At 37.9% G+C, this 26,843-nt stretch overlaps 1 protein-coding gene across 1 annotated transcript; it reads left to right on the forward strand.

Annotated features, from left to right (window-relative positions):
- The first annotated feature begins 248 nt into the window (after positions 1 to 248).
- Positions 249 to 17,370, forward strand: PRKCI (protein kinase C, iota). The gene is made up of 16 exons (XM_010189617.1): positions 249 to 363; positions 4,516 to 4,605; positions 5,949 to 5,999; positions 7,174 to 7,259; positions 8,584 to 8,724; positions 9,224 to 9,278; positions 9,979 to 10,037; positions 10,490 to 10,666; positions 11,390 to 11,487; positions 12,407 to 12,493; positions 13,040 to 13,175; positions 14,254 to 14,341; positions 15,524 to 15,649; positions 15,750 to 15,829; positions 16,864 to 16,953; positions 17,251 to 17,370. Exons 1-16 carry the CDS (start codon positions 249 to 251, stop codon positions 17,368 to 17,370), a joined length of 1,599 nt encoding a protein of 532 aa, XP_010187919.1.
- Positions 17,371 to 26,843: the final 9,473 nt, after the last annotated feature.

Genomic DNA, 26,843 nt, shown 5'->3' on the forward strand with positions numbered 1-26,843 from the left:
ATTTTTCTTAAGCTGATACCTGGAGGATTAAATGTCAAGTAGTTGGTAATAAAAATCACTTGGAACCTGACTTTGCTACAGGAAGGGAACTTGTGTGTTTTATTTTACTTACTTTAAAATTTTTTTAGGGGGCTGCAGCAGGGATGGCTTTTATTTTAGTGGTATATGGAAAGCATTAGAGGTCATGATCAAATGCTACATAGTGCAGTATAATTTCTCAAATTTATTTTTCTTTTGTCAGGGACATCATGATAACGTATTTTGAACCTTCCATCTCGTTCGAGGGACTGTGCAGTGAAGTTCGAGACATGTGCTCCTTTGACAATGAACAGCTTTTCACCATGAAGTGGATTGATGAAGAAGGTAAATTAATGCTTGGTCCTTGGCTGTTTAACATTATTTGATTGATATGTTGCTCAGCTTTCTAGCTTTCTTCTCCCTTTCATCTTTTTCTTTCCCTTTGCCTTCATAAGATGTGCTTATAAAACATGCTTCATTAATACATTTTTAAAAATAGTAAATCTGTCTCCAAAAATAATGCTTATTCAATGCTTTTGTAAGTATGTCTTAATGAAAAGGTTGTTATTTTGAACTGCTTGGTGCGTAGCATGCTCCTTTTCATTTATTTTTTTTCTCGGATAAATAAAATCTCAGTGACTATCAAAATGTGAATTCAGTGTTGGGGTTCCTTACAAAAGGAATAGAAAGTATTCCCTTACACTGCTGAAGAAGACCATGATTCTCCTTAAGTCTTACTTTCTTTGTGGAATTTGTATTCTGCACATAGGCTTTGAGGTACACCAGAGGTGTCTGAATTATGAAATAGCTGTTGAGTTATTTTGGCATGCCAGGTACTTGATACAATACATAAAAGACCATAATGTGCAGTGATTCGTTGGCAGTGATTAGTGTTTATATGCAGTGATTAGCATAAATGGTGCTTGTAGAACTGTTTCCTCCCCTTCTCACGGCTTTCCCATTCAAAATTGGGTGAGTGCCAGTCTATTCAGAGTTTAAAGCTAAATGTGGACCAAAGCTGATTTTTGGAAGTGCTATATGGGCAGGTGTGTTGAATATTATGTGGTCTTGGGAATCTGAGCAGGTTCTTTTTTCCCTTTTCTTTTTCTTCCCCTCATCATTCCAAAGTTATTTATACCAGGCAGATGCAGTAAAGTACAATGAACAATATTTATGACTGAACTGTGCAGCAGTGCTATTTGAGTCAGACACTTACTCCATAGTAAGCTTGCTGATTTGTTTTATCTTGAAGAAGACTTTTCACTGAAGAGGAATAGTCTGGAGTATCAGTTATAGTAAGAAGTACGTATCTATTTTAATAAAACATTTGTAGAAAACTTTGCCCAGATTTAATCATTTACTTGAAGCAACGGTTTGTTCTGTCTCAATTTCTGCTCTTTAATTAGAGAGAGGCTTAAAAAAAGGAATGCTGCCGTTTGACTAAATTATCTTTGTGTATTCACATAAGCTTCAGTTTTCACAAGCAATCCGTGTTTGTTTTAATCATTGATTTCCAGTTTAATGTCAGTGGAGAAAAAGTTAATCTGGTGATGAGGAGTGTGTTTAATAAAAAAATCCCGCTGTCTTTATTATGAGTAACTCTTGCATCCACAATGCGTGGCTTCCTGCCAAGACCCCTGCCTCCTCTCTTCCTCTCTCTCCACCACTCTTCAGTGTTTTCAGTTGGTATTCTTTCTAGAAACTCACAATTTGCTTTCTTGGAAAATTCCCCATATTGCATCCTCTTCACTAAAACTGAATTTCACTCTTTAATGTGACACGAGGAAATGTGTACTGGGCCTGGTGCTTGTTACACTGCTACCCATGCTACTCGTAGTGTAAGACGAGATACGGTGTCTAGGCCATCTCTTCACTACTTCCTGATTAAACTGCTCGATCAGATGTGTGACTAAGCTGGATTTACATAGTCACCGAGATTTTTGTCATTTACTAAATGTCTTTTTAGCCTTTACAAGATGTATAGCATCACATAAAACTACTTCTGTTTCATAGAGGTAATGGCACACAAAGGCAGACCTAATTTAGTTGAGTAGAATCACTTTCAAAAATGCTTTTCCGGTTCAAAACTGGAAAATGAACTTGATTTTTAGACTAATTTCTATTTTATCTGTATGTGGTCAGTTTGTTTACCTCTGTCTTCTGAAGTGTCTCATAGGATGGGCACTAGCCTTATGTTTGTGTTCAGTCTATTGTTTCTAACTATAAAACTCAAAAGTAAATATTTTTCCTTTGACTTTTGTCCCAGCTGTCTTTGGATGGCTGCAAAAGTCATACTACTCCAAACTTTCTGAAAGAGCGTCTATAAACCTTCTGTTCCTGGTTTGAAGCACGGTGTATGTTCTTCAGGGCCTCCTTTTCTTCCACCAGAAACACAAAGCTGTTTAAACAGGTGTTGGAGACAAATGAAGAAAAACTGGTTTGTTGATTCTCATAGTGACTCTGAATAAATGCAGTTGTTCCTTCTCCTCCTCCTGTGCTCTGCACTGTGTAGGTTTGTGCAGTGGGCAGGCAGTTTGATATCCAGATAGGCTAATTGTAGGGGGGTAGGTAATACAGTGAAAAGTGACTGCAGCTGGCTTCAAAGACTCATTTTGAAGGTTGTGACCTGCAGAAAAGAATAAAGACAGACTGCTGCAAATTGAAAGATTACATTTAGTAATGTTTTAGCAATAGGAAATCAATGGATACATTGGAAACAAAACAAATTAACTGGAAAAACTTTTGTAGGGTGAGTTTTAAATATCCCCTGCTTGCTAGGTGTGTGGTTCTACTGAAAAGCCTTAGCAGTGTCTGTATTATTTTTGGTGAGTTGTCATGCAAAACAAAAGGAGAACAGTTAATAGACTGTGGCTAATTAGCTTTCAAACCATGGTATTCACCACAGACTGAAAGCAGTAAAACCTTCAGATTGGGTCCAGTTCAGCTGAGACAGAAAATGTTATGCCTTCTTCCAGTTATCCACAACCAGTTTACCGCTTAAAGGTGTGGAAAGTAGTATTTATATTAAAAATTTGAAACATGATATGACAGTAGTCTTGCTGTATGGGGTTTTGGCTAGAAAGCAGCTTGTTCTGCTCATGTGCTGGAGTACAAGCAGATAGAAATCCCATGTCCTCACACAGAATATCTTGTGTAGATGGACAGGAGGAAAAAGTTGAAGTAATAACTGGAAGTATTTTCTTTGGGGCAGTGATGATTCAGATTCAACATTGCTTTAAACATGTTTCAGCTGAATTATTTTAAACAAGGTTTCTTCTTCTAGGGGGATAATTTTTTTCTGACACTACTAATGTGCATCAGACACCAAAGACAGTGTTTTGTTGCACGGCTGTTCTTTTCAGTCTTTATAGCAGTTTCCAAACACTGACAGACAGAGGAGATCAGTTAAAATACCGGCTGAAGTCTTTAGATTAATCTTGAGAAACAGGTAAAGTACAGGCTGTGTGTCTGAAGTAGTATGAACCAAGGCTGGAATTTAAGGTCCTTCTTGCTCCCAATTCTGAATACAGCAGATCTCAGTCTTGAACTCCCTTGTTCCTGGCCCACCCCTCTGTCCCTAGGTTTTAGAGCTACCTATATGCCAGAATTGCCCTGATGTAATTACGTGTTGTTTAATTGTTATGAAATGCCTTTGTGGATACATGTTGATTTTTATTTTTTTTTAGAACTACAAGGTAGATACCTACGAATAGACCTTAGTCAGTCCTAAACAGTTACTTCTGAAACAGATTTGCTAAAGCAACCCAACTCAGCCTTGTCAGAGAAACTTTAACATAGATCCCAGATGCTTGTATGTTAATCTGCTCCTTTGCAAATGATTACAGAACCTGCAATTGTTCTTTTAAAACAAACAAACCAACAGCAAAACCAACCCATACTTTTTGCCTACCTTGCTGCACTTTCTTTAAGGTATTTTACTCCAGATGGTGCTGTGTGTATCAAAATAGTAGTAGTTAAAAATCAGAAAAGTGGGGTGTTTTCACTTAGGTTACATGATTTTTTGAGGTTTGAGGACAGACTAGAAATCTGCCTGCTTTTGCATGTCATAGTTGAAGTCTTGGCAATATTGAAGCAGTTGTGAAAATAGAATTGGCTCAGTTCTGATTTGAAAACCCATGAAATAAAATAGAATCTGAGAAGGACTTTAGGTGCAGGAAGATAACCAGCACCTATGGTTATTTCCTATGCTGAAATGATGTGTAACCATGCTTGTAGCAGACCAAACCAATGATGTTTTGTGATTATGATCTGCTTGCCTCTTGGAAATCTCTCATGGTTTTATCTTCCCTGAAAGCATTCAATGTGATTGTATTTTCAGATGTACTCCCTGAACAGTGTTAAAAAAATACTACCACACTCGAGAATATTGTTCTGTTTTGCTACAATAATTATTTTGGAACCAACTGTGAGGGAGCTGTTGAACAGCACAGAACTAATTGGATTGAGTTTTGTATTGTACTTTTTTCCTTTCTACAGGAGATCCATGTACAGTTTCTTCTCAGCTGGAGTTAGAAGAGGCCTTCCGGTTGTATGAATTAAACAAAGACTCAGAGCTTCTAATTCATGGTATGGTGAAATTTACTGTATTACTTCTCATATTTGTACCTGTGAAGAAGTGGAAATACCTTGTGTTATCTGTGTTTTCTGCACAGCCTCCTCAATTAAAGCGTGTTGTGGCATTCTGTCAAGAGGATGCTGAAGACAGTCACCATACTTAGCTGTCAGCACTTTGTCAATGCTCCTTATTAAATTAAGGGAGGAAAAAATACTTTGCTGTTAGTTTATTAATGAAAGACAGGCCCTATCTCTGTCTTTCATTTATTTATTCATCCCAAGTGCCTTCATAAACTTGCTGGCAACGAATGGTTGAAGATACATAGTACAGTATCCTACACTTTGTTATTGATAAGTGCTTTATAGCAGCATCTGTTTTAGGAATAAAAGTTGATGATCTCTATTTGTGATGCAAGATTAGTCAAAAGCTTGACTTCTCTAAAATTAAGTACTTTAGACCAGTTTTGAACCTAATAATATTGTGCCCCTGCTTGATGTGTAGTTGCTTAATTTTTATTTTCCAGGGTTATGTGCCTATTTTGGGACCTTTTGCAGTATATTTGTCGTATTGTTTGTATTTACAAGTAGGAGATAGATACCAGTTTAACAGAGATTAGAGCAGAAAACCAGGAGGTCCTTGTAAAGAGAGTTAGTGAGTGTGTTACACTGCAGTGTCTTAACATGGCTCTCCTCTGGAAGGATACAGAAAATCTGGTTCACCATCAGCTCATTTGTAAGGAAGAGACAGCTTTTCAGCTTCCTGCAAAGACTTCTAGAAACTGGAAGAAGAGTGTAATCTGTTTCTATGCAAGTTTCACTGTTTCTGCATATATTACTTCAATATGCTTTTTGATCTGCCCTTTCTCCGTTTATTTTTGCGTTTGATAGGCTTCTGATTAAACCAGCACCAGGGCTATCTCTCCCTAGTTGCACTTTTCTCTGACAGTTACTGAAGCTAAATAAACTGAAAAAAATGGCTAATGTAGGCAAGATCATACGTAGCTGTTAGGACACTGTAATATAGTACTTTTATAGTCAAGATTTCCAAATACTGACTGTGATGATTGGTCACATGAGAAACCAGGATCATTACCTTTTTTTGAGTTAGTTTCTTTAGGAAATAACTTGGTTTATTATGCTTTGTGCTTGTATTTCTTATGTAGATCATTTATGTCCAACAAATGGGTTTTGCAGCAGCTTTTCAGCTCACCTGCTCTTGCGCAAGGTTTTGTTAAAATACAGTCTGTGCTGTCTTCCTAAATGGTTAAATGCCTTTCAGAAGTGTTGTATTTAACCCAAAGATGTAGTCTCTGTCCAAAGTAAAAACTAATCAGAAGTAAATGTCTTTCTTGCAGTATTTCCTTGCGTACCAGAACGGCCTGGCATGCCTTGTCCAGGAGAAGATAGTAAGTAGCCGTTTTAGTACAGGAAATCAGGAATTCATATTTCCCGTTTTAGAAGATTTTTATATTCTATGGTTTGGCATCCTACATTTATGAATATTAATAATGCAAATCTCTACAAATTAAATATTTAAAAGGAAGAGAGAAACTTGCTAAACTTAAACGTTGTTTGTCATTTCTGAATCATTGTTAATAAGCATTTCATATTCCTGTTAACTATCCATGTCACTGCTTTCCTTGCTTCTGCCTCTTCTACTGTGACAGTTTTTTATCCTATTCCTGTCGTTTTGGTAGTTGCCAAATTGCTGGCTGACTAATGTGAACGAAGGCTTGTAACCAATGGTAATGACTTGTATCGCCATTTAGAGATCTGTGGTTAATTCATTTTAAATTGATGTTTAGGTGCTATCAGGAGTATTCTCCAAAAACCTCTAAGTTTTATGGTGGCTAACGCACTAGACATTAAAGAGGTAATTTTCCCTCTGTCTTAAAGTTTTATAAAAGTGTGTGTATATGTTGTACATGCACATATCTGTCAGCTTGACATCCAAGTCTCTGACAAATGTAAATGTGCATGCTTAAAAGTTAACTTTGGCAGCATGGGTAATGCTGCTTTTCTGAAAATAATGAGGTTGCGGACTGAATCAGAAAGAGATTTGCAACTCAGTGTAGTTTTGTATATTCTAGTTTTCAGTTTTGATTCCTGACATGCCTCTAGTAAATTTAAAAACCAAAAAGCCTCCAAACCCAACCAATGGCAGCTGTGGATCTACAATACTGGAGGATTTATGCAAGCATCTTGTAAATCAAGACATGCTTCTGAAATTAACCTTCTTTCCTCTTTTCCCTTCCCCACAGCTCCTCCCCAAGTTTAGGTAAGGTAGGCGCGTGTCAGCACACAAGTGCTTGTACTGTTTTGGCGGTTTTGTCTCTTGACTCACTGTTCCTTTTGACTTTGGAAAAGCAGAATTAACTTTGACTTGATCAGGAAATTCTATTCCAAATTTTCTCTGAAATTTAAAAAATGAAAAAGGTACATTTCATTGCTCAGTGTTTCTGTAAGGTGCAGGAGTGAAGTTTTACTCTGCAAATCCCTCTACACGGAAACGTCCATGAGAAGATGATGTAGTTCTGTGTCTATATTTTTATGGATATAATCGTATGTTTTTCCTCTTAGAATCCATTTATCGCCGAGGCGCCCGCCGGTGGCGAAAACTCTATTGTGCAAATGGTCACACTTTCCAAGCCAAACGATTTAACAGGGTGAGACTCTTGTTGGGTATTTAAAGCCATGATACAGGGATGTCTTACTTTTGTAATTACAATGTCACTGCCTTTAAAAATTATAACGTAGTTTTATTCTCATTTTTGTTGTTTGTCTATAGTACATAGACAGTTGGTAACCCTGTAGTTACAGGAAGCTGATGATTAAATTATCAGGAACTTAAAATAGAACAAAAAAATTAATTGGTTGCAATTCACTTTACATATACTCTGAAACAGTGATATGAATTATATAAATGCTCCCGTGTTCCCTTAAAATCTTCCCAGAGGGGAAACTTGAACACTGGCATTAGATGAATGTGAGCTGAAAGTGCGTTTTCAGTTCTTTACATGGGCAAAAAAAGGTCTGAACTTGCATATGATGCACAGACTTTTCTGTCATGACTTTTAAATTAAAACCTGAGATGTTTCTTCAAAAGCCTGCTTATGATGGCATGTAATCAACTGAAAATAACAAATCATCTGGAATGTTTTCAAGAAGCAATGGTCAAATATAATGAACTAAGGACCAAGAAGGCTATCTGTGGTATTTAGAAAAAGCAAAAACCAAACCCAAAATATCTGAATAAGCCAGGTTCCTTGACAGCTTTCCTTCTTTCCTAAGCTTAGTGTGTTGTGTGCTTAATGCTTGAGAATCTCTCCAATAAACTTCATCTTGAGCATCTTTCATATCTAACTTCAGCCTTTTATTTTATTTTTTTACCTCTTCCTGTTCAAAGGCTGTCGAGGCACCATAGTTTAATCACTTTCCACTCCACTCTTGCTTTTGTAGGCACACTGTTTTCATGGTTCTTTTGAGTTGTTTTGTGAATGTCTTTCAGTAAGTGGTGATCTTCCTATTCCCTGTTATCTGGTGGTTTAATGTGGTGAAGCTTTTGCTCTCCTGCCTCCCTCTGTACAAACCTAAGGACTCATCTACACAGAGGGATGACAAGACACAATGACTGAGCCTGGTCACAGCTGACTGCTGATTTAGCTGTAAAGCTTTTGACCTGGAGTTGGCACCTGTGTCTCTGGGTGTGTGTGCAGCAGAAGAGGCTGGCTGTGCCTGTACCTTTCTGTGTAGATGCACACATTTTGTACAGCAGTTGCTGTTTATTGTTCATTTGTAAATTTTTCCTCTCTTTATTGTATCTGCCTGTTTGTTCTAAAAAATTTTCAGATAGAGACTCTTGGTGTAGTAGCAAGTTCAGTAGGGATCTCTGATCTCCTGTCCTATGTTCTTTGTTAATGAAAGTGTGGATGAATAGTTTTTATTGTTTAGTTTTGTCCTTTGATCGGTTTTGTTGATTTCTCATTCTAGAGAGCTCATTGTGCCATCTGCACTGACCGAATATGGGGCCTGGGTCGCCAGGGATATAAATGCATCAACTGCAAACTCCTTGTTCACAAGAAGTGTCACAAACTTGTCAGTATTGAATGTGGCCGTCATACGCTACAACCAGTAAGTAAAACTGATCTGAAAAGTTGTAAGAAAAGGAAGATGAAATGCAGGAGCTTTTACTTTTGTCCCAAGAAGTTCAATAATTTTTAGTTCTTAAGTGCCTGGAAAAATGCAGATGATTACTGTTCCTGGTTTAATATTAGAAGCAAACAGCTACAAGTCTACATTTTGTGAATCCATTTGACCTCTTTATGTACTGCTGAAGTACTTGAGCTTTTCTGTCTCATTTCTCATCTGCTATACTTCTTTTCTCTGTTGTACTAAGTTGTCACTTCAGCAGCTTCTGGAAACGTGTCATAACTTCTGGAAAATAGGTAAAATAAGGACTGCAGTGATTTCTTTTATTGTGGATGGATTAGAGCAATAACTATGTTGACTAATCAAGTTAAGTAGCAGCTAGATTATATTCTTCAGGGATCATTTATTTCATTTATTGTATCTAAAATAATGTGTCTCACACTTGGACAGTCTATTACAAAAATCCTGTGCATATTTGCAGGAACCAATAATGCCTATGGATCCATCATCGGTGCATCCAGATAATGTAGAATCAGGTAAGATCAATAATTTTTGTCTTTAAATTGCTGTAAGTTGCCGAAACATGAACTTTGGCTTTTAAAATAAAACAGGATTAAGTAAATTAAAAAACCCGTCTTTTTTCATAGTACAAGAAAAAGACAGCTTCTTAATGCTAAGGGGGATGTAAATATAAAAGTTCGTCATTTTTCTGTATCTTATCAGTTTAAGAACCTTGGCTAAAAAGGAAGAATTTCGGCTCTCGGTTACATTTTTTCCATTAGTAAACTGTGTCTTGTAAATGCTGTGATCAAACAAACAAAAAAAACCCTTAACAGAATTAGTAATTAGGGTTTCTACTGGATTGGTAGCCCAACAAGTTAACTCTTGTAGCAGTCAGTGATGGTCCTAACGTTTGATTTTTGGATATAGACAATGATCAGTTTAAAAATTACACTGTTCTGCACGAGATTCTCTGTGTATGGAGTCAATATTAATCTGGAGATCTCCAAATATAATTTCAGGTTTTTATATTAGCTGAAACTGGTGATAAATGCGATATGGCAAAAGAATTATTCTGATAGTTTTAAAAAATACAAAAAAACCCCAAACCCAACAGTTTTGAATATTTATAATAGATAAATTGTGTATGTCTCTGAGCTCCTCTCTTGAAATTTTAAGGCAAAAGAAAATAACTGTCTTGTTGCATCAATCTAATAATTTTTCTTGCACCACCAGTGATTCCATACAATCCCTCAAGTCATGAGAGCCTGGACCATGTTGGTGAAGAAAAAGAGGTAAAGTATCTTAACCATGCTAACTGTATTTAGAGATCTTAAAGCCTGTGTCTCTCTCAATTTCAAGATTTTAGTAATTTAATTTGTCACAAACTGAAAACTAGTACATAAAGTGCATTTGGATTGCTTGTTCAGGTGTATGCATGTATGGCTTGCAAGCTGTTTTATTTTGAACCTTGAGGCAAGATGTACTTCGATTCAGAAAGTACAGATGTGCTTTGACTTCGAAAGTATTCCAAACTCCCCCAGTTTTGTTTCTTATCTGCCAAGTCTCCTCTGCCTTCTTTCTTTTCCCTCACATTCCTTTCCTGGACAGTGCAGTTTTAAGAATAACAAGTGTTAATTGAATTACTTGTTTATATTAATTTTGCTGTTCTGTTTGAAATGCTAACTTTTGCAGTTGTTAAACTTGGCAAGCCTGCTTACTAATTTCAAGGTCTCTTTATCAATAGGCAATGAGCATTAGAGAAAGTGGCAAAGCTTCCTCCAGTCTGGGTCTTCAGGATTTTGACTTGCTCCGAGTTATAGGAAGAGGCAGTTATGCTAAAGTACTGCTTGTTCGATTGAAGAAAACTGAACGCATTTATGCAATGAAAGTGGTGAAGAAAGAGCTCGTCAATGACGATGAGGTAAGCAAGCTTTTTACCAGTAAATCAGCCAACTGTCTGGAGCAGCGCTCCTGCAGAATTCCAGTAAATAAGCCTGGCTTGCTTTGCTACTTTGGAGCGGCATGCCATAGCTCGCCTATTATGCTGGCTTGCGGGGCTGAAAAAGAAATGGCTGGAGTCTGGTTTTCGTATGTTCAAGGTTGGGGTTTTTTGTCACAAAGGAGAACTCACAATGTTGTTTATTTGCTTTTTAAATTGGACCTCCATCTTAACAATTTGTTTGTAGCTTATACAGTGATTAGTGGAAACTAATCAGAAATTGCAGTACTAAACTGCTGAACAGCTCTTGTTGCTGAAGATTTCCCTTGTATTTTTTTCAGCTACCCTGAAAAGACTTGAGTAACTCTGGTTTGCTGTCTGAGAGTTTTTGCATTTATTTCTCGGTGTGCCATTTATTTCTTCTGCATTTCTTGATACTAATTTACATTTGTCTTCACCAGTATATCTTTTATAGATGACTGCTTCTTCATTCCCAAGTGTAGTTACACAAAAAAGACTGAGACTGAAAGTATGGGATACTCAGGACAGGAAAAAAAAAAGCTAAATTATCTTATTTCACATTGGAGAACTATATAATGTGTAATTTATTTCAAGTAAAAACACTAATATTTCTGCTAGTTGTCATTAATACTTGACCTAAGTGCAACAATCTTTTTCTGAATGTCGCTTTCCTTAAATAAATAGGATATTGATTGGGTTCAGACAGAGAAACACGTCTTTGAACAGGCTTCAAATCACCCCTTTCTTGTTGGACTACACTCTTGCTTCCAGACAGAAAGCAGGTAAAGGTCATAAGATAAGAAGATAGTTTTACTCAAAAAAATACTTCATGCTGTCATCTAAGCTTTTCAAATTGGGAAGATAGAAAAGAATGTAAAGTAGTGGTAGATATGATAGGAAGAATTTTGGACAGGAAGAGAGGGGCAGCTAGCACAAAAAGAGGCTTAAGAATATGAGGTAGAAGACAACCTACAATTGGAGGAAAAAAGGTCTAGGGAGAGAGAAATCAGAAGTACAAAAAACTAGGACATTTATCTCAAACTTGAATGGTCGCTCTCAAGATGAGCCTCTGAACAAGACAGAAAATAGTACCTGAATTTTGAAAAGGAAAACAGGGTAGCAGAAATAAAAATTATTATTTTTCTGTGTGTTTATTTATAGAAGAGATTGCAGTAGACAAATTACTATTCCATACAGTAATAATTGTCAATATATATAAAATATTTTGTATTTAAACAACATCCTTGTTGTTTGAAAAGGTGACAAGGCAGTGGAGGGAAGTGAGAAGAAACAGTATTTGTAATATACTAATAGTGTTAACCACAAACAAAAGGGATTAAAGGGGTAAGGAAGGAAAATGAGAAAGCAATTTTTTTTCTGGTTTGTGCATATTAACTGATGTGAATCTATTTATATAGTCACATACATAATGATGACAAGCAGCAGCTGCAATAGATTAGGAATGTGGGAAGGTTTACTTAATTTCCTTTTAACAGTACAGGAACTATCTAGAGAAACTTCATATACTTGACTTTTAACTTTGAGAATTTATTTAAAGGGAGTGAAAATGGTGAAACAAGCCATATTTATTGGAGAGATGGGAGAAGTTGAATTGATGTTGTTTGATAATAGACCCGTAACATCTCAAACATCTTTCCGCTTCGTATACAAAAATTTGTAACAAACCCCTGTGTGTTTCAGGTTATTCTTCGTTATAGAGTACGTAAATGGAGGCGATCTGATGTTTCATATGCAGAGACAGAGAAAGCTGCCAGAGGAGCATGCCAGGTATGGTTAACTTGCATCAGAACAGTTGGGTTTCTCACACAGAGCAGTAGTCAGTAGTGCAGAGATTATGATGATGAGGTAGCAAATCCTTTCCAGATGTTAAGGATTTAAGAAATGTGAAAGTGCATCCTTACTTTAATGCTGCAAGCTACCATGTTTTTGTTTCAAGGAGGAATAGGTATTGTTTGTATTAGCATTACCCTAGATGACTTCAGTCAGATTCCAACTTTTTTTTTTTAAACTGTCTAATGATTATCAGTGTGTTTCTCTTACAACCACCACTACCAGCTGTCCAGGCAAATGCTGAGTTCTTGGTGCATATGCTTCATCTCAGATGGTGAGATGAAAGGGGTGATTCCAGTAGATACTAATATTAAAAATAATTTTTGAAGTGACTGGTAAAAAACATTTGTATGATTATAAACAACTTCTCTGATGAAAAAGAATACATGGGATTATATTTAGAGAAGTATCATACTGCCAAGATTCTGTTATTGTGGTTTGGGTTTTGATTACTTGAGTAATCAATATCTCTTTCTACACTAGGTTTTATTCTGCTGAAATCAGTCTAGCATTGAACTATTTACATGAACGAGGAATAATCTACAGAGATTTAAAACTGGATAATGTGCTACTAGATTCTGAAGGGCATATTAAACTCACAGATTATGGCATGTGCAAGGTAAGACCTGGTTCCTTGCTAACTGGTAAAATCAACAATTAAAAAATTGTCCTAAACTAAAAGATGCAGAGACCTAAAAATGTGAAATTCCAAGGTATTTATACACAGTGCAGATAGGCCTTGCAGATAGGACTTGTTTCGCCTCTATAAATGGAGGGAAAAAAGTAAAAAGAAATGCTGAAGTGCACATATATACTTTGTTCTTGTAAAGCTGCTGTATTGGCTTGACCAGGAGGGAAAAAAAAGTAAAAAGAAATGGTGAAGTGCACATATATACTTTGTTCTTATAAAGCTGCTGTATTGGCTTGACCAGGAGGGACAGGCTGAAATTGTCAAGATGGCTTGTTTTCAAAGAGAGCAAGAGGCTGAAATACATCAGTCACACTTGCTCCTATTTGGATTCTATGACACTTCCCATTTTCTCTAGAAAAACTGTCACTACAAAGGCACTGGAGCACAGGTTTGACTTTGCTGTGGCATTGCCATTATGCTGATCTTTAAAATAGTTCTAAAAGGTTACAATTTTGGCTAAGCAACTGGAAAGCATAAAATAATGCAGATTTGAAAGGGCCTCGGGAAGTCTAATCCACTGTCCTGCTCAAAGCAGCTATAAGATCAGGCCAGGTTACTAAAAGTTTTATTCAGTTTGGTCTTGAAAACTTCCAAGGGTGAAGACTGCAGAACTTATTTTTGGTAACCTCCCCCTATTCTGAATCCCATGTTGTTTGAAAAGCTTGTGTCTGCCCTTTGCAACACCCAGTCAGGTAAGCTCTTCCACTGTGCCTCAGTTAGTCCCATTTGCCTATTGTTGGAAATGTAATGGAGTTTACCAGCTAAAACCTTAAAAGACATTGTTGTCAGTAGGTATGTGCCATTCTTTTGAGACTAGACGTGACCTAGATGTTTCTTCTGAAATAAGTAGTGGTTCGTATTCATTTGCATACAGATTTAAGTATAGTTTTACTAAAATGAAAGTTTATTCAGGACACAAAGTAACTCAGAATGAAGTTCTTAGCAGAGGGGGAGTGTGGGATCTTTGGCTAACCATGAAGTATTTCCTTCCTATCTCTTCTTGAAGGAGGGTCTGAGGCCTGGTGACACAACTAGCACGTTCTGTGGGACTCCAAACTATATTGCACCTGAAATTCTCCGGGGAGAGGATTATGGTAAATGGAATTTTTCACTGCTACCATGTAACTTTCACCTTGTCTCTTACTTCTTACTGGAGTTGTTGTAGAGAGCATAAATCTCCCTTGGACACGCGATCGGTCTAATTCAGTATCCTGTCTGAAGAAAGTAAGGTTCCTTGACCTATATTCTGACCTTCCTTGAAAGGAAGGTCAGAAGAGTCAGACCAAGCAAATTACATACCCTGCCTTCCACTTTTTAAATTACTTTTATCAGTCTTGAAGAATAGCATGTGTCTTCCATATTTATTATTGTTTATAACTGTTTTAGATACTACTACTGATATACTTGCAGTCTTGAATTGTTTGGTTTTGGAGCAGTATATTTGGCAACAATAGTAGTATGAGATATAAATGCATTGCAAAGGGCCTATTCCTTTCACAAATCTGTGTTAAAAATGAAATTGTCTTTGCAATTGCTTGTTCAGGAAGTCCACGAGATTCCTAAAATGAGAGATGTAAGAGAGTGTAGAAAGCTTGCTCTGTGTGTTTCCTATTACTTAATCTTTCTTCCTAAGCTTCCAATACTGTGCCAAGCAGATCTTTGATCTGTTTTCTTCTCTTAAGATTTTAACAAGTTCTACAATTAGTTCCTGTTTTTAAAAGGTGGAGGTTTTTTAATCTACCATCTTACTTTAATTGAATGTCTTTTTCAGACTGGCTTCACATCTTTCTTCCTCATCACTAACTTGCCAGGCCAACCAGCCTATGTCAGTCCCAGCCCAGCCACTAGATTTTATTTTGTTTTCATTAGCAGTGAATAGTAGAACAGATTTGCTTAGCTCCATAAAAGACTGTCTTGCTACTATTACGAATCACATACTTCCTCCTTGTCCTTATCCCCCACCCTGCATAATGTTCTGTTGGTTAGTAATGACTCGGCTTAAATGTTATCTAAACCTTTAAGGTCCTAACATCAACCTTTTAAACTTTTTGCATCTCTTCTCTTTATAGAGCATTCCCTATTGTGCACATAATGAATCAAGTAACGTCCAGGACAGTTGTTACCTCCGGTTTGTTCACGTAATCAGAAAGACTGGCAATACTTAAATTTTTGAACTAATTCTTTCTTCTAAAAACTTGTCAGTCTTTAGCCCCAAGAGTGTTTTGGTATATTTGCTCCAAAATATCTTCAATTGTGTTTTCTCCTTTGAATTCTAGGCTTCAGTGTGGACTGGTGGGCACTTGGTGTACTTATGTTTGAAATGATGGCGGGCCGGTCACCATTTGATATTGTTGGGAGTTCTGACAATCCTGATCAGAACACAGAAGATTATCTTTTCCAAGGTAAGTACCATGAGTGTTCCTACATGAGTGCTTTGTTTCTACTTACCTTTAATCTAACTCTAAAGATGCAAAGACTGATATGAACCTTATTTTCTTGCAGTAATTTTGGAAAAACAAATCCGAATTCCCCGATCCCTTTCTGTTAAAGCAGCAGGTGTTCTAAAGAGTTTCCTTAATAAGGTAAGAACAAAAGAACTATTTAAGACTTCTCAAGAACAGCATTTTTGTTTTTAAACCTGTTGACCAATTGGTATGTGGCAGGCATACTTTATCTGCTGCATAGAGAAACAGGGTAGAAAAGGTGTGAGCCTAAAGCAGAATTTGAGTGGGGCTGGGGGACCTGTTCTAGATACTTGTCTTAAAATCTGAAGCTCTAGATTCTCAGGCTGGGATCGTGACTAAATCTCAAATTGAAAGACACAGAAATGCTCCAAGTTCTTTCTTTAATCTGAGGAACTGGACAAACTTATCAGACTTCCTTTGCTTCTTAAAGAGAAGCAGCTTAGCAAATCACTCTGACAACTTATGATGATTTCATTGGGGGAAATGCAGAGGCAGTATATGCTCACTGCTGGTAGCTAACTAGCCTCAGAGTCTAAAGGTGCATGTGTGGTAGTGGACTAGCCTGAGCACACGCTGCCCTGGATTTAGTGTTAGATGAGTGGGGAGAAAGAAGTACAGGAGAAAACAGATTTGCTTAAATTACTCTAAGACAGTAATACTGTTCAAGAACACTGCTTCTGTTACCACTGCCTGGTAGTGTGTGCATGTGTGCATACACATGTGGTGATGGAACTGTCTTGTTAAAATAACCTTCTTTCCACAGTGTTTATCAGTAGCCTGCAGTTACTACCCCGATGTGATTACCTGGCATAGTCAGTCTCATCAGGGAGGGGCAGGCAGGGGTGAAGAATCAAATTGTTTTGTAATCTAACCAAGTTTGCTCTGAAACAAACTGTATGTCTGAACAGATCTGAATAAAAATGAAGGAAGATGGCATGGTTGTTTATATAAAATTCTGTTAAAGGCTTCCTAATATTCGTGCATATTTCAGACAGTAAATTGAACGTTTCCAAAATAAATAATGCTGATTTAGTTCTTCAGTCAGTGTCCCTAGTAACTGGTATTTAATTTCTCATGGAATTTGTAACATTTGTATTTTATTCATGTGTAGGCTGTGGCACCCATTTAGAAATATTTTCTTCCTTGCACAGGATCCAAAGGAACGTTTAGGCTGCCATCCTCAAACAGGATTTGCAGATATCCAGGGACACCCCTTCTTTCGCAATGTCGATTGGGATCTGGTATGTGAATGCCCACTGGCTTGCCTTATTTTCTTTGCATATAGTGATGGCTTGACAACTTGTTTTGAACATGAGAGATGATGTAAAATCTTCAAAAACCTTAAGGTCTTAACTTATGATGGTCCACAACACTAATACAGAATCTTTTAACCATTTTACACACAGTAAGTACAGTACATTAATAGAATAATTGTAGAAAGTATACAAAAGAGACTTAATAGTAACTTCCAGCTTTGTTTAAAAGAATTAAATAGGCTATAACTCATTCTTGGTGTTACTAAGTGCATTTATTCTTAGATGGAGCAAAAGCAAGTGGTGCCTCCATTTAAACCAAATATATCTGGAGAATTTGGTCTGGATAACTTTGATTCGCAATTCACCAATGAACCTGTGCAGCTCACTCCAGATGATGAGTAAGTAATGTAGAATTTAAGTTCTGATAAGTCAGTGAAGGAGTTATAAAACTGCATTTAATAGTTGTAGTTGTAGTACACAGAGTATATGTAAAGCAGTAAATAACATTTTCTTGTGCTTAGAGAAAATTCTGTTGTGTCCTCATGGCAGACTTCGCATGGCTGGATTAAGTATCGTACTCTGGCAGGATGTCAAAATCAGCTAACGGCGGGAAAGCTGTTATAAAGAAACTTAGTTCAGGGGGAAATGATTAAGTGCTATTTTACAAGTTTTAGTGGTATTATCTGCAAGAATGAACGTGTGAAAGAAAAGACCTTGAGTGGTTCACTTCTGCAGTACTTTAAGCCGTTATATTTCTAGAATGTTTGGTTTAGATTGAATTTATCTTGGGTGTTCTGAAGAAGAGAAGATGCTTTGTTTGGCTTGTTTGGTATTTTAACTTGTTAGTAGCCAAGTGAGATTATCCTTACTTGTTTCATATAATGTTCATGTAGTATGTAAACGCCCACAGTGAATAGGGTGTGTTACCTCTGAACCTTAATTGGGTCTAACATCAACTTCCTTCTTCATCCCTTTCTAAATGCATGACGTACAAATAAAGTTCAGAAAAGTTGCTGATGTGGGTGCAGTATCTATCACATCCTAATGTTTTCATTTTTTCACAAAACTGTTTTGGGGAAGTCTTAAAACTGCAAACCTTGCAGATTGCTTTGTGGAGAGAACATGTGCATGGGAGCAGCCCAGTCACAATTCCTGGGTGGTTTTGTGTTTTGTTACCATTATAGGGGCTAGGAAAACAAACAAACTCAAAACAAACAAGCCCCAAAACAAACAAACACAAAAACACCCCACCATACAAAACAGTGGTAACTCTACGGATAGAGAAGGACAAGAGGTAGGAAATTATCTCTATTGCAGTCTGTTGTACAGGTCTAAATTTTAAGGCAAATTATCAGTTGATATTGTTATCTTTTAAATTTTGCTGAACTAATGATTGTTTTTTAATCTCAATAGTGACATTGTGAAGAAGATTGATCAGTCTGAATTTGAAGGCTTTGAATATATAAATCCTCTTTTGATGTCAGCTGAGGAATGCGTCTGAATTCTCCATTTCTGGACTGTGCCAATTGTTACTTTTTTTGTTTCTGCATGGATAAACATCTCTTCACTTGGATGCACTTGCATAACTGGACATCTTACCCTTCCCACATAGTGTGAATTACTCACTAGTTTTCTTTTTCTATTAATCATCATCCAGGACAGTTATGCTTGAACTTTCAACTGCCAGATTTAAAATGTTGAGCTTTCCAACAGTCTTGCCAAACTTGAATTTTAGTGTAGAAGTGGGTCTCTGGGGCTCCTGACTGAATTACGAGGTCTTGCTGTATAACCTGCCAATGCAGCGTTCTGATAAAGGAAAGTTTTCTTCTTGCTTTAAGAATACAAATTGCATTAGGGGATGTAATAAAATATCATTAAAGGACTTCTATTTTTCCAGCAAAACAAGTAAGAACTTACAGCTTCTGTAATTTTAAATCTGTTCTCTCTAAACATTCCATTTCCCTGTTTTTCTTAGGCCTAGAAGTTAGGGCTATGTTATCGCCCTTCAGATTGAAATGACAGCAAGGAGAGCAGATTTTTAAATGGAAGAGGTCAAGAATGGCTGCTTTTACAGGGCATATTGATCTTATCCAAAAGGAGATTATTAACTGTCTATTAGAATCAATGACCTTGCTCCAAAATCATACACTAGGAATTGTACGCTGATACACTGAGAGTGCCTTTCTGAGCCTGTCCCTTAATGTGAGGGTCGTATGTGGTATAAAGTGTCAGTTTGAATAAATTGAAATCAGTCAATAGAGTTAAAAGTTAAAACCTGTGGAGTGTGATTTAGCAGTAATGGGTAGCTAATATTGACAGATGTAGAACCTCATATTGTTATTTATTGCTTTTTCACTTGCTGTCTTAACTGTATCAGAACCGCATACGTTACAGCTGCAGCCTGGAGAAGGGCATTTCTTTCCTTGTTTTTTTAATCTTGCTGCCATACTGTTGGAAATGCATTCAACTTTGCCAGTGGAAATAGCACATCTAGGAGAAAACAGGTGCTGACCACAATGACTCCCTTAACTTGTCCACTTACAGATGGTGATTTGTAATCACAGTCAAACCTTAAATGTTGGTAGTAGACTCAAAGTTAGTGGTAAAGCAATTGGAATAAATTGAAAGAACGGTTCAAGCTAGGGCTTTTGGGAGGTGCGATTCTTACATTTCATGTTACTAAACAGTGTAATATACAGCACAGATAATTCTTACTTTTCATGTTTAAAGGATAGTTTTGAATGTCTTAGGCTGAAGAAATGCCAAATGTACCATTTTTTATTATTTTGGGGAAAAGGGATTAAGAGATGTTGAAGAAAAGAATCTGTGTTATGTAAGTAAGAGCTGTGAGGCAAGCTGAGTGTTACTGAAAGCAGATCTAAGTATCTGTAAGCACAAGTTAGCAAACCTTATCTGAAGCTTTTAGTAAGACTGCTGCTTGGTCAGTGTCTCTCCTTGAAAGTCCTTGTATGACAACAGTAAATTCATAGCACGAATTTTTCAGTGTGTGTTTTTTCACTTACATGTTAGCTTGAAGGAGAGAGATTGCACAAATACACAGTAGTGTCATGGTATAGTATTTCGTTCATGGTTTTTCTCTGTAACGTGAATAGGAAACTCACGTTGGGCTGAGTCTTCCAAACTGGGAGGTGATTGGAAGGGCCTCAATTTCAGGGAAGCATGGAACCTCCACACTGTTAGAAATCAGGTTCCCATCAACACAAATTGTGTGTTTTCAAATGTAAAATATTGGAGTAAATCTACTTTCAAAGAGCAGCTAATAACTTCAGCACGTTTAGTTCATGTCAAGTGAACTGCTTACATGCAGTTTTAAAATGGTAATTAACTGTTTAGCCTCTGACTTCTGTACCTGCATGACCAGTTTAGATGTCAGGACTTAATTAGTATTAAACTGCAAAGTTACTCAAAGCAAACAAGAAAAGCCTTGCCTCTACAGTGGCTTAATTTTGTATGGGATATTAAGTAAAATGGCTTTATGTAAGGAAGGACACTTCTGCTGTTTATCACAGAAGAGTAATGAAGTAAAACACTTGTCTTTTGTGCTTAAAGCAAAAGTTAATTTTTTTTATAGATAAAGTCAGAAAAGATACCTTTACTATTCATGCATCTAACCATGCGAAGTGACAAACATCTTAAATAGCTGTAAATCCATTTTTAAAGTTTAATTTTCTCCAGAGTGCCATGATATTAACACTTGTTTTTCATTGTTAAGCATATAGCAACTGTCATAAATATTCAGAAGGGACATTGAGTGTAAACAGTCCAGGGCTTTGTCTTTTGGAAAAAGTGTCTGCATCAGAAGCATGATGTATTTATGTGGAGTAACCTCCTTTTTGTATACGAGTTGGATTCTTATGGGTGCTCTGATAGTTAATATTGTCACTACTATTTTCCTGTTTCATAGGGAATATAGTCTTGAATGTTGTTGTGTAATCATTCTCTTTATTTGTGCACACTTTTTACTTTAAATAAAACATTTATATTGGGCCTCTGTGTGTTAAACTCGAGAGCAAATACTGCAAAATGCTGGGCTTTGCTAGACATTAACCCTTAAATATCCAGGTCCCACAGGAGCATTGTTCTCATTTCTTCTAAAGGTAGTGCTGGGGTAAACCTTAGCAACCTAAGAAACACCTCCCTCAGCCTGGGTTCCCCACGCGTGTCTCACAATGGAGGGCCCTCTCCGATGTGGTTCACCAACCTTGCGGTCATTGTGCCCTATGGAGAAAAAGCATCTCTCTAGCTTCTGTCTTTCCTTCCAACATCAGGGTTGAAACAGGAGTAGTGAGGCGTCAGTCAACTGCACAGAAACACAAAGCATCAAGTGAAATACAAAATGCCATTCTAGCTTGCTTGACTGAGGACCTTGTTCGGCTGTAAGTTCTAAGATGTCATCTTGGCAGCCAGAGCTGGGGATTTGGAGTTTCAAGCAACACTCTCAGCTGCTGCACACACTTCTGCATGGTTTCTTTGTTTCTTCAATGCCTCCTCTGCATAATCTTAGATTTCTGACACAGAGGGCAAGGGCACTTACCTCATACCCTGCTACAGATGCAGTATTTTCATGTAGCTGTACGTCAATATCTGTGTATCTATATTTTAAAAAGAGATTTCCTCTTGCAATCTGGTTTGTTATTACAAGCATGTATCAGCCATCCTAGGCAAATGCTACAGATGGTTGCATATCTTAAATACTTAACCTCCCCCCACACATACTTCTTGTTTCTGTTCGGTTTGCTGGCCAACTGCTCTCGGCTCAGTGTGAGCAATTGTTTATGTTAAGACACTCTGTAAAAGAAATTAATAGCTTGTGTAATCTATATATACTTGGTACCTTAACTGCTAAGCAGGCATTCTTGCTTCATGATGGATGGCAGAAGCAGTTGAAGCAAGGAAGGTATCTGAAATTGCCTATGTCTTCCTGGGAAGAGGGAGGTGAGGACTGGAGCCCTTTTCAGAAAAAAGGGAATTTTACTGTATCCTGCATTTTCGTGACAAGAGTTCCAGTAAGGTTTATTTTAAGACCTTTTTTCCTTGCTTATGATAAAGGGATCTGAACTGCATATTTGAAATGTGTGATCATACCATTTAATTGCCAACGATTAAAGGCAGAGAAGTTTCTCCCTCCTGGATCTGTTTGGCTTTTGTGGGAGGTGGGCTTTTTCAGGCATAAATAGAACCAGAAATCTGTTGTGTCCGCATTTGACTTCTAAGTTCGAACAAAGCGTCTGGGCTTACATCCATCTCATGTTGGCTAGTGAACCATCCAGGTGAACAGCTGAATTTTGACCACGATTTCAGATGTAGCAACTAAGCCATAGTTCAAGCCCTTCAGTAGTTGTAGTGTTCCGTACAGCACTGTCTCCAAAGTAACTTGTGCTGTAAGATGTGGTGCACGCTAAAATGTATCAACTCTTTGTGCTTTACTCAATGTCAGATCTTACAGTATCTCTAATACAGTATCTTGTCTGTGTTACTTTCTGTCACAGCAGGTTTCACGAGAATGGTCTTAAATATTACCACTTACTATTAAAAATGGCCACTAAAATGATGTTTTTCTTTAAAATGCACAAGCTAGTATACTAAGAGAAGAAAGTGCGTATTTTTTGTTCTTTGTTTAGTGTTAAATTGTGCTCTTTAGCATCTTTAGAGACTGTGTATATGGAAAGACTTGTTTAAAAAATCTGAAAACTTCTCTTTAAAGCTTTGTTCGTAAATATGCATCTTGAAAATTATTCACAAAACTGTGATAAAGTTCTTTACACACGTAGCAGTTTGACAAACAACTTTCCATCTATGCTACCCAACCCAACTGAAATATAATTTTATTTTGTTTTAATGTGGTATTTGGTACTTCACTTTACATGCACTAGTTTAACGGGTTTATCTTTACTTGCACCTAGAAATGCAGATTAGTTTGTCTCACGTGTCCCTCTTCCTAGTGTGCAGGTGGAAGAGGTATTGACCCCAGTGACTCAAAGGTGGCCTCCAGGGAATTCAAAGGGGCAGCTGTGGCGAGAGGATGGGACTTTGTCTTTTTTTTTTTTTTTAAACACTTAAAATTTTTAATTTTTGCTTCATGATACTTTGAAGGTCTGTATTTTTAAGTGTGTCCAGCTTTGTAGTATTTTAGAAATGCATGGAATATAATTTCTAGGGAGTTGCTTAGTTTTCCATATATTATTATATAGCCCTCTTTTTTTAATTTATTTTACTGAAAATTAAACTTTTGTAGTCACTGTTTAATTGTAAAGTAAAAATGTATTTCTTAGATAATAACTGTTCTTCCTTAGAGCTGACTTAAAAGAATAAGATAAAAACTCTGTACAGGCTGCCTCAACCTAAGGTGTTGAAACCAAGCAGTGAAGGTGCGATTTGTGAAAGTACATTTTAAGGCAACCTTAAATGTTCATTTTGTAAGCTTCCAAAGAGCTTCAGCAAGTCTTGAAGATTCAGAGGAGTTAATAATAAAAGAAAGACTCCTCCTGTGCTCCATTAGTGCAATTTATTACATCTCGCAAAGGCCCCCAACACAGGTTTAGTTGCACAGTGTCTTTGGAACTGCTTTTCACCATCTACAGTAGAGGTTGTAGGCAGAAATTCTTTTTTTAGGCAGTCCTCTACCTCCAAACTTTCTCTTACATTGCCTGATTATTGTAGCTCTATAGCAACACTATCGTTATGGTACAATAGCTACCAGAATTTGCAACCTGAAATGGAAAATGTGCAGCAGAACTTGAACAACCCAAATTAAGCGATGTCACCGAATTCCTAAGCTTCCATGACATCAGTGGGTCTAATAAAAGATGTAGTGTCTGCCTACATACATTGCTTTCCTTACATCCACAGATCAGTCCAGCTCTGGTGTTATAAATCTTGCATTTTCTTAAGTAAATTTAAATGGAAATATGACAGTGTGTTCCACTGTGCGTTTGAAGAGAATTTTTTTATCAGATTGTAAACTCCTAGAGCGTGGAGAAGACAGGAGTGCCCAGAATCTCTGGACAATTGCATCACAGGTCCATGTCTCTCAAGATCAGCTCTAAAAGCCGGTAGATTCAGAAATCTTTTTATTCTGCTATGTTGTTGTGGCTTTTAAGCAAGCCTTGTATCTGCTTAATAAGTACAGAATGTTAGTATTGTTCACAAACGTGTTTCATAAAGCTATGTTATTCATAAGCATTTTATTGCAGAAGAATAAAGAATTAAACAAGTTAAACAGACAATTGAGATCAAACATGAATATACTCTTACACGTTCTCCATCACCCCTCAGGCTCTCTACTCTGCACAAAAACGGTTCACATTTTTGCATAAGGCTAGCGCTTGTCCTCTGGCAACTGCTTTGCCTCCTGTTGTGAACTGCAAATGGAGAAAAAATACCAATATTTATAAAATCTTTCTGCAGAATCATTACATGAAGCAATTCTCTTTTCTGTTCAGGGCTGGAAATGCTGCAGAAGCATTTGATGTAGCAGGCACAGTGCGATGATGCTTGCACAGTCCTACATAATTGTGTTGCTGCAGGCTAGAGAGTAGCATTTATGAAAAGCACCAGGATACTACACATTGCTGCACAGTGCTGGAATTCCTTTAAACATGCTTATAATGCATCCCTGATTTGAAGAGTACAAACAAGAAGCTGTGGTGTAGAACTGCGTATAGAGGTGGAATGAGCGGTGTTTATTAACCACCATGTGTTGCTAAATCAGATCAAAAGCTGTTGGATGCAAAGACAAGCCAAGAGTAGGTTTATGGTCCAGCATTCATGAAATTTCCTTAAATCCACAAATCCTATTTGTGGTGAGTCTCGAGTGGCTGTAAAATACAGAGGTGCCAGTCCTGATCATCCTTCAGTTTGTGAAACTCAAATACTGGATAGAGCCTGATGTTTTTGTAGCTCTGCGTTCCAGCTGTGCTTCTGCTGCCATGGAGGAGTGACGCAGATGAAGGCTGGCAAAGGGAGCTAGGAAGTAGCAGGGCAGATGTAAGGAAGGAAAAAGGCACTTCTCAGAACGGTGGTAGTTACTGTGATAAACGCTCCCTGAGGAGTGGCTGAGTCAATCTTCAGTGGTTTACAGTAAAAATAGAGAAACAGAACGAGGATGGAAAAGGACAAATACTAGAGTATTAAGGGGGGGGTAATTTCTCCAATACTTTTGTTCTTCCCCAGTGTTAAATCTTGGTTCCAGTTTTTGTGAAGCTTTTATTTCTGCTTTGACCTACACAGAATGGAAGGAATTTACACCTTCCTCCTCTGTGTTTTCTAGCCTGTGAAAAGAGAAGTTATGTTTTTTTATAGGCATTCTATGAAATATCTGTTTCCAGCAGCTGCAAGAAAGAGCACACTTAATTTCAAGTAATTTGGAGGTTTACATCCCTTAACAAAATGAAGACTTCTTTTTGGTACCCCTTCATTTGTATGAAAGCCGTCTGCCTGGGGGTGCTACAATATGGCAACAATAAAACAACGATCTTTGTTGTTCCCACAACTTCTGCTGAATATAAAAACAGAGGTCGTGCTCTAATTCAGTTTTATGATTCCTTCATCTGTATCTGAATTCTTTAATAATGGAAAGGGCAAGTGGTTTTCTCTAGGTTTTAAAAAATAAATATAACCATTATTGGTTTTGTGATCACAGAGTTATTAAAAGCCTGGGTGCTGCTATTTATACACTTACTCTAAACCCTATTCTACTACATAAACTGCCAGCAATTTATTATTTTTGCGATATAAAGCACCATGGGTCCCAAAGATTGCACTAGCTGCCATGCAAAGATAGGGTAGGAAAGCTTCTACCTACAGATGTTACCAAGGTTAGCAACAAGAGCAAAACCTGCACACAAAATAACATCGATAATCCCAGATCACTCCTTGCCCAGCTGTCATCGTAAGGAAACGCTGTAGGTATTGCAACTGATGTGGTGGTTTAAAAGAGAGTTAAGAGGTGAGACACAAAGCAGCTTTGCCGTGATTCCCAAGGGCCCCTCCATCAGCAAGCCCTGCCAGCCAGGAGATCTGAGCACATCTGAGGTGCAAAGTCAAGGATTAAAGTGCATCAGACCCTTCTGTGGATCAGCTGCACGGCGGCCAGACTGCATTTGTTTGCTGTGTGCTAATCCTGGTGTGGAGTTCGGAGATGGCGCTGGGAGGGCGGCTGGCTGTGGGCAGTGCTGGCCAGTGTTCAGCGGTGCCTGGTGGCTGCACGACCATTTTCATATACTATGCTTTTATACTCGCTTTGCATCAAAATATGTAACTGTACAGGATGAAAGGCAATGGCAAATTGGATTGTGCTTTAATCTCAGCTGAAGCGCTGATGTAAACCAAAAAGCTTTAGGCTTCTTGCAGATAGAAGAAACTTGTAATACATAAATTAGTTATACAAAGACTAAGCAGTCCCTGAAGAGCGTATTCTCCTTCCAGCAACAAGCCTGAAGCAGAAGCCCCTCACCTTAACCCCTCTTTGAAGAGTTGATCATACCGTTCCCAGGTGGTCGCCGTGACCGTCTTTGACACCTTCTGTGCTTTGGCATCTCCTCACTCCCTTGCCGTGCCAAGAGCCCACAACTGGAAGGAGAGGTCTGTGAAACTGCTTTGGGGGACAGACGCCATCACGCTTTCCTGCCTTCCCTACGTCTCCCCGTCCCCCAGCACTGCGGTCTCAAGAGCAGAGCCCACCTTGCGAGGGGACCCTCACTTAGGGATCCTCGCTGAGGCTTTGGCTGCCGCGCCTCAGGGGAGCGGTACGACCGACAGCGCCTGGGCCTCCTCCCTCCTCTCTCCAGTCGGCTGCCGCCTGCGCTCCCGCTTGCCTCCTTGCCCCTTTCTGCCATGGCTGCTCTCCCCCTACC

The sequence above is a fragment of the Mesitornis unicolor genome, unplaced genomic scaffold, assembly GCF_000695765.1.
Source record: "Mesitornis unicolor isolate BGI_N332 unplaced genomic scaffold, ASM69576v1 scaffold19648, whole genome shotgun sequence".
NCBI lineage: Eukaryota > Metazoa > Chordata > Aves > Mesitornithiformes > Mesitornithidae > Mesitornis > Mesitornis unicolor.